Source organism: Scyliorhinus canicula, chromosome 2, assembly GCF_902713615.1.
Source record: "Scyliorhinus canicula chromosome 2, sScyCan1.1, whole genome shotgun sequence".
Lineage (NCBI taxonomy): Eukaryota > Metazoa > Chordata > Chondrichthyes > Carcharhiniformes > Scyliorhinidae > Scyliorhinus > Scyliorhinus canicula.
Genome location: NC_052147.1, coordinates 152,908,092 through 152,916,341, shown reverse-complemented (window position 1 = coordinate 152,916,341; position 8,250 = coordinate 152,908,092). Strand labels below are relative to the sequence as shown.

Below are 8,250 nucleotides of genomic sequence, written 5' to 3'. Positions count from 1 at the left end.
CGGGGTTGGGGATCGGGGCTGGGTTGGGGTTCGGGGCTGAGCCGGGTTGGGGTTCGGGGCTGAGCCGGGGTGGGGTCCGGGGCTGAGCCGGGGTGGGGTCCGGGGCTGAGCCGGGGTGGGGTTCGGGGCTGAGCCGGGGTGGGGTTCGGGGCTGAGCCGGGGCTGAGCCGGGGTGGGGTCCGGGGCTGAGCGGGGTTGGGGTTCGGGGCTGGGTTGGGGTCCGGGGCTGGGTCGGTTGGGGTCCGGGGCTGGGTCGGTTGGGGTCCGGGGCTGGGTCGGGTGGGGTCCGGGGCTGGGTCGGGGTGGGGTCCGGGGCTGGGCCGGGGTGGGGTCCGGGGCTGAGCCCCCGGGGTGGGGTCCGGGGCTGGGCCGGGGTGGGGTCCGGGGCTGAGCCCCCGGGGTGGGGTCCGGGGCTGAGCCGGGGTGGGGTCCGGGGCTGAGCCGGGGTGGGGTCGGGGCTGAGCCGGGGTGGGGTCCGGGGCGGGGTCGGGGCTGAGCCGGGCTGGGGTCGGGGCTGAGCCGGGGTGGGGTCGGGGCTGAGCCGGGGTGGGGTCGGGGCTGAGCCGGGGTGGGGTCGGGGCTGAGCCGGGGTGGGGTCGGGGCTGAGCCGGGGTGGGGTCGGGGCTGAGCCGGGGTGGGGTCGGGGCTGAGCCGGGGTGGGGTCCGGGCTGAGCCGGGGTGGGGTCCGGGCTGAGCCGGGGTGGGGTTCGGGCTGAGCCGGGGTGGGGTCCGGGCTGAGCGGGGTGGGGTCCGGGCTGGCTTGGGGTGGGTTCTGGTTCGGGCTGTGAGGTGACGCTTTCGGTTTCACTTTCTGCGGCAGCTGGAGGATCGGGGCCGGGGTGAGGACGGGAGGCTGGGCCGGGGTGAGGACGGGAGGCTGGGCCGGGGTGAGGACGGGAGGCTGGGCCGGGGTGAGGACGGGAGGCTGGGCCGGGGTGAGGACGGGAGGCTGGGCCGGGGTGAGGACGGGAGGCTGGGCCGGGGTGAGGACGGGAGGCTGGGCCGGGGTGAGGACGGGACCCTGCCCCGGGGTGGGACGGGGCGCGGTTACAGGTTCCCCCAGCCCCGCGATCCCCCCACGGCAGGAGGGAAGGCCGGATCGAGACCCGGACCGGGGACCCTCCTATTCCGCCGGCACGGGGATGGTAGGTGATGAGAAGCGAGGTTTGGGCCTTGAGCAGCCGCTGGCCTAGAGATTGGAGGCTCCCTCCTCAGGCCAGGGTACACGGACTGGCTGCTTCCCTTCCCGGAGCCTCAGAGGGGGGTTAAGATAATGAAAGGAGTTGATGGGGTAGGGAGAGCCCAGGATAAGGGGATATGACCTTTAAATTTAGAGTCAGGGAAGGGAGGGTGGGTAGAGTTGAGTACAGATAAAGACCGAACAGGTTGGAGAGGCCAAATGGCCTTTCCTATCCCCGTTAGGGGAGGCGGGAACCCAATGAGGCAAAAAGCAATGCGTAGAGTGAAAGTAGATGGACAAATGATGGGCCGAATGGTCTTTAAACCCCTCGGATACAGACCACGGGGCTTCAGTCAAGTCCCATTAGTTTTCCCATTTTTTTTGTCTAGTGACACTGATGGTTTTCTCTTCCTTCATTCTTTTTACACTTGATATTCTGCTTTTATTGCAATGCTTTCAGTGCCTCATACCGTGAAGGCAGATACAGGAATACAGAATTACAAAGATATATTTAGATGGGGAAAGTTAGGAGGAGGCTTAAGTGGAACATAAACCCTGGCGCAGAAAGGTTGGCCTTTCTGTGCCATATATCCTATGTACTGGTAATTATCATGGGAGACTGAGGCTGGCTGGAAAAGGATGGTGTAGAGTATTGGGTAAGAAATATGGGCAGGTTGCAGAGGAATGGGAAGCTTCAATTCCCTGACTCCAAACTGGGAATGTCCTGTTAGAGAGCCCCAGGCAGTCTACACCCTCCATTCGCCATCATCGCTGTAAACTGGTTAAATCAAATCTCTCTTTGTCCTCCAGGTGCAGGTTTCCCATTTAACCAACTATCAGATCGAAAGGGGGAAGGGCCTCTTATTCATAGCCTGTTCACACATGCAATGGGCAGAGCAACCATCCTTACGAAGGCAGTGCAACGTTGGGAGTTGGTGAGTAGAATGTGGCTTAACATCAGCACCAGCAAGGAACAGGGTACTTGTAAAAGATTGTCATGGGGAAAAGGTCTAATGAATTAGCTGAAACCAACACGAGTTATTACTGAGGTAGCTGTTAATGAGAGGGAGGGAGACCAGGGCCAGAATAAAATCGTTCTAATGAATAAAGAGGATAAACAACCACACAATAAATAATAATAGGGACAAAATAGGGCAGCATGGTGGCGCAGTGGGTTAGCCCTGTTGCCTCACGGCGCCGAGGTCCCAGGTTTGATCCCGGCTCTGGGACATTGTCCGTGCGGAGTTTGCACATTCTCCCTGTGTTTGCGTGGGTTTCGCCCCCACAACCCAAAGAGATGCAGGGTAGGTGGATTGGCCACGGTAAATTGGCCCTTAATTGGAAAAAATGAATTGGGTACTCTAAATTTATTTTAAAAAAGGGACAAAATAAACTGACTCCAAAACTGATCATTGAGGAATGAAATTGGAAAAAAAGAATGGCCCACTTTTCAGAGTCTAATGAAAAGGAGCAAGACAGGGGAGTGGTGTTGGGTTTTACTGAATATAGGAAATGGGAGTGTTAGAGAGAGCAAAACTGGGCAGAAAGATAGCAAATTACTGAAACAAGGTACAGGATATTGGGGGGAGATGAAAAAGCAAATTGGTGGGGAAAGAGAGATGTGGAGGGGTGTAGGGAGTTATTGAAAGAAGGACACAATATTAGTTGGGAGGGGGGAATTGACTGAAACTGGATATGAGATATTAGAGGAGGAGGGGAGAAGCAGTTGGAATTAATAGAAAATGGGTAAGTATAAATAAATGTTATCTAATTGTCATGTGTTAAATACAGAGTAAAGCTCTCTCCACACTGGCGCCATCAAATACTCCCAGGGCAGGTACACCATGGGGCTAGATACAACTAAAGCTTCCTCTACACTGTCCCCATCAAACACTCGCAGGGTAGGTACAGCACAGGGTTAGATACAGAGTAAAACTCCTTCTACACTATCCTCATCAAACACTCCCAGGACACGTACTGCACGAGGTTAGGTGCAGAGTAAAGTTCCCTCTTCACTGTCTCCATCAAAACTCTCAGGGCAGGTACAGCATGGAGTTAGATGAAGAGTAAAGTTCCCTCTACATTGTTCCCATCGAACACTTGTAGAGTAGGTAGAACCACGGGGTTAGATGCAGAGTAAAGCTCCCTCTGCACTGTTCCTTCAAACACTCTCACGACAGGTAGAGAATGGGGATAGATACAGAGTAAAGCTCCCTCTACATTACACATTAATATTATGACCTAGAATTCAAAATCCTAATGAAAACTGTGAAAAAATTAATGTATTCTCTTGCTGTTGTTGTCTGCTTTGTTGTTGACAATGACTGTGTACAATGATTGAGGCTTTGATGAGCTGGGTGCCGTGACGTGTGGATGCTGAAATGTAGCAATGACAGATCAGCTCAGCAAACACAGCTTTAGAATGAAATCTGGAGCATTATCCTTAATCCTGCGGTCCGTGACTCAGTGTTATAACCAAAAATCATTTGTGATCAGCTCACTGATGTTTATCTCCTAGTTTAGGTCTCTGAGTTTCGTTGGGTGTTGGAAAGAAGAAGTTGGTGGTGTCATCAGGGATGAGATCACAGCATGAGATAATCAGTTGGTGGAACCTTAGCTTCATGTGAGGAACACTTTGGGCTGCTTGCTTCAACGTTCTATGATGTTGAGCCAGTGCGATAAGGACATTAGACCATTAGCTTTGCAAATAGCTGGCGAACTGTCCCAGGACGAAAGGGCCACCGTAGCGTTTTTGTGCCTGGATGTACTCAAAGATTACTCAGCTATTGAGGAAGTGAAAGACCTCTTCGAGATCCTGAGCAAACAGAATCTACTGAGGTTTGAGCTCCTAGCGGAACTGATTTATCGAATAAAAAGGTTCGATATTCTGAAAAAAATGAAGGCTGACCCGGTGTCTTTTAAGGATGGTCATGGATACATATCTTCGTACAGGTAAAACTAATCTCCGAATAACGGCTTCTATTTATCCTCCTATTTGGTCTCCTTTCTGAAGAAAAGTTATAAATGCATTAGAATTGATTCAGAGAAGATTCACTCGCCTGATTCCTGGGATGAAGGGGGTTAACTTATGAGGAAAGGTTGGACAAGTTGGGCCTGTATCCCTTGGTGTTGGAAGATTGAGCGGTCATCTTGTAGAAACATATAAGATTCTGAGGGGAATTGACAGGGTGAATGTTGAAAGGATGTTTCCCCTTGTGGGAGAGATTAGAGACTGGGATGCGGTGGGGGGTGGGGGTGTTTAAAAATAAGTGGTCTCCCATTCAGGAAGGAGACAAGATATATTTTCTTCTCGAGTCTGTGGAATTCCTTGCCCCAGGAAGCAGGATACAGGGTCATTGAATATTTTTAAGGCTGAGTTAGATAGATTCTTGATTGATAGTCAAAGGGTGATGGGGGGGGGGGGGCGCACAGACAGGAAAATGAGGTTGATAATCTTTATTAGTGTCACACGTAGGCTTACATTAACATTGCAATGAGGGCAGCATAGTGGCGCAGTGGTTAGCACTGCAGTCTCACGGCGCCGAGGTCCCAGGTTCGATCCCGGCCCTGGGTCACTGTCCGTGTGGAGTTTGCACATTCTCCCCATGTTTGCGTTTTTCCCCCACAACCCAAATGATGTGCAGGTTAGGTGGATTGGCCTCGCTAAATTGCCCCTTAATTGGAAAAAATAAATTGGATACTCTAAATTTATTTTAAAAAACATTGCAATGACGTTACTGTGAAAACCCCCTAGTCACCACAGTCCGACGCCTGTTCGGGTACACAGAGGGAGAATTCAGAATGTCCAATTCACCTAAAAGCACGTCTTTTGTGACTTGTGGGAGGAAACCGGAGCACCCGGAGGAAACCCAGGCAGACACGGGGAGAATGTGTAGACTCCGCACAGACAGTGACCGAAGCCGGGAATCGAACCTGGGTCCCTGTGCAAAGCAGTTTTTTGCTGTAGTACACAATAGGCTGTAGTGAATAAATTCAAGTTACATCAGCATGGAAATTTGTCTTATTCCTCAGGCTGCAGTGCTCGCACTCACGGAATATCACAGTGCTCAAATTATCTTTTTTTGTGTGTTTGGGCTGCTCCGTGTCACCTTTATTGTCAAGGTGGGGCTGCAATGTTAGTGACTCAGCCGGGTGATGGAGTGTGGGACTGATCAAAACATCGATCTGTCCATCGGAACAGCAATTTCCCGTTCACTCCCCTTTGAGCCCGTTCCACCATTCATTTAGACTATGGTTCATCTGTCCCTTGACTCCATCTACCTGCCTTGGGTCTGTGTCCCCTAATCTTTCATGTGAGGAAGTGCTTCCCCTGAATTTTGGGCTTCTGCCCCCTTGTTCTGGATTTTCTCCACCAAAGGAATTGGTTTCACCTCATCTATTAATTTCTTTAATCATCTTAAACATCGCAATTGGATCACCCGTTAACCTTCTCTATTCAATGGAATATGATGTGGAGATGCTGGGGTGAGCACAGTAAGAAGTCTTGCAACACCAGGTTAAAGTCCAACAGGTTTGTTTTGAATCACTAGGTTTCGGAGCACAGCTCCTTGCACAGCTCCTTCCTCAGGTGAATAAAGAGGTGAGTTCCAGGAACATATATATAGTCGGGGAACACTTCAGCAGTCAAGGGCATTCAACCTCTGATCTTTTATTGCTCTTTTTAACTGGACAATTATTAATGATGATATTGCTTTTCAGAGTCGCCAGGTATCAAATGATACCACCACAAGGTTTTACCGGATATCGATCAAAGACCAAACAACCAGTTAGTTCAAGTTCAATGATAATTTATTTACACACAAGGATTACTTCGACATGCAACATAAAACACTACAAGCTAAATTACACCTAACAATACAACAACCTGTACTTAACATCAGGCACCCGGCTTTATGCAGAGGAACAAGGCTTTTGTTCGGATATTGCGTGGCTGGTTCTGGAGAAGTGGCTTCGTTTCTGCTGGGCTCATCCGTCTGGGAGCGATCGTTGGTCTTCAACTTGTCTTCTGGTTGTGATGCTGCACTTGGCTTTAGGCGTAGGTCAGAGCCAAGAGAGACCGAGCGCCGGGGCCAAGAGAGACTGAACACATGGCAGTGTCTCTCTTTATCCTTCTGGGGTTTCGCACTCTTTTGGGCGGTCCTTAGCTTTGGACCCAATAATTCGGCAGGCTTTGATTACTGCCTTCGATTTTGGCCAATAAAGGGGCGGGTGCCTTGATGGCGTGTCCTGAGCGGTCATTGACCTTGGCATTTTGGGCTCCCTGAGCAAAGGGAGTGGCGCAGATGAGTCTGTTTCTGTATCTGTTACCTGAGTACAGGTCTTTTGTTCTGGGGAAATGGGCCATTAGAATGCAAAGTAGCTGGGGGTTTCGATAGCATCTAGTTATCTGAGTTGCCAATATACATAAGCTCTGAGCATCTGAGTCCTGTGTTGACCATATTTCCCATGGATCTTTGCAGGTGGCCATATTTCCCGGGATCCTTTGTGTGGCCATCCCAAATGGCTACACTTCGGGTAAGCATTCTCCAAGGTGACCTTCAGGACGCGCGACAACACAGAATCGCCGAGCAGAAACTTATAGCCAAGTTCCACCCACATGAGTACGCCTCAACCGGGACCTTGGATTCACGTCGCATTACATTCATGCCTGGGCTTGTGAAATCGTACCAACTCTCCTGGCTTGAGACAATTCACACATCTTTAACCTGTGATTATTCCTCTCTCCAGTTGCTCTGTCTGGACCTGTAAAGACTTTATTACCTGCAAAGACTTTATTACCTGCAAAGACTCGCATTCAAAGTATCATCTTGCATCTTTGACTTTGTCTATATATATGTTTCTGGAACCCACCTCTTCATTCACCTGAGGGAGGAGCTGTGCTCCGAAAGCTGGTGATTCGAAACAAACCTGTTGGACTTTAACCTGGTGTTGTAAAACTTCTTACAATGGAATATGAGCCGTGTATATGCAGTATTTCCTCATAATGTAACCATTTTTGCAGTGGTGTGACTCTGGTGAATCTGTAAGGCACTCCTTTCAATGCCATTACATATTTCTACAGTGTTCGAAACTAACCACAATACTCTGACCAAGGCGCTAATATCTGTAACAGAACTTGCACACCTTTATATTCCTGCCCCCTTTCGTAGAACCATAGAATCCCTACAGTTCAGAAGGAAGCTACTCAGTCCAATCGAATCTGGATCGACCTCCCGAAAGAGCACCCTACCCAAGGCTCACGGCCCCACCCTATCCCCATATCCCCACCTAACCTTTGGACACTAAGAGGCAATTTATCATGGCCAATCCACCTAACCAGCGCCGGCCCTAGGGTTGCTGGCGACCCGGGCAAGCTGAACTTCGGCGCCCTTCGGGGGGGGGGGGGGGGGGGGGGGGGGGGGTAGGGTCGGGGGGGACGGATCGGGTCGGGGTGGGGGGGGGTTGGGTCGGGGCGGGATCGGGTCGGGGGGGGGGGGGGGGCGGAGTGACCTGGTATATGATCGGGACTCACCGATCGGCGGGCCGGTCTCTCTGTCGGCAGGTCTCTGACGCCGGTCACGCACTCGTTGATGGCGCCCCCTAGCACATGGCGCCCCGGGCGACTGCCCGAGTTGCCGGTACCTTGAGCCGGCCCTGCACCTAACCACATCTTTGGACAATGGGAAGAAATGAGAGAACGTGCAAACTCCACACAGACAGTCACCCAAGGCCGTAATCGAACCTGGTGCTATGAGGCAGCAGTGCTAATCACTGTGCCACGTTTCTATTAACTATTTAATTATTTTAGGGATTCAGGGCAATGGACTGTTGATGTGTTCAGGGAAGCTAATTGATGCTTTATATCTCTGTCTCTCTTTAACATAGGCAGTTATTGGTGGACATCAGTGAAAATCTCTCTCAAGAAGATTTGCAATCTATTTTCTTTATATTACGCTGTCAAATACCGAAAGGTCACCAGGAAGCAATGAAGGTAATTTGAATATTATAGTGGTTCTGCCCTGGGCTCGAGCCCATGGGTTGTAGGTGCAGCTTGTGTTACGGGGATGATA

The 8,250-nt window shown here is 51.1% G+C and overlaps 1 protein-coding gene across 4 annotated transcripts in view; it reads left to right on the top strand.

Moving 5' to 3' along the window:
* The first annotated feature begins 739 nt into the window (after window positions 1-739).
* The window catches only part of LOC119959854 (CASP8 and FADD-like apoptosis regulator), a 33,393-nt gene continuing 25,882 nt past the window's right edge, over window positions 740-8,250 (top strand). The window contains exons 1-4 of one of the 4 annotated variants that reach the window (XM_038787915.1): window positions 740-839; window positions 1,991-2,115; window positions 3,704-4,132; window positions 8,066-8,171. In XM_038787915.1, coding sequence (XP_038643843.1) covers window positions 3,840-4,132; window positions 8,066-8,171 — 399 coding nt within the window. In that variant the 5' untranslated portion in view covers window positions 740-839; window positions 1,991-2,115; window positions 3,704-3,839. Of the gene's footprint in view, window positions 840-917; window positions 1,146-1,990; window positions 2,116-3,698; window positions 4,133-8,065; window positions 8,172-8,250 lie in introns of those variants that run through there. The other 3 variants (XM_038787917.1, XM_038787916.1, XM_038787913.1) reach the window with 3 other exon arrangements.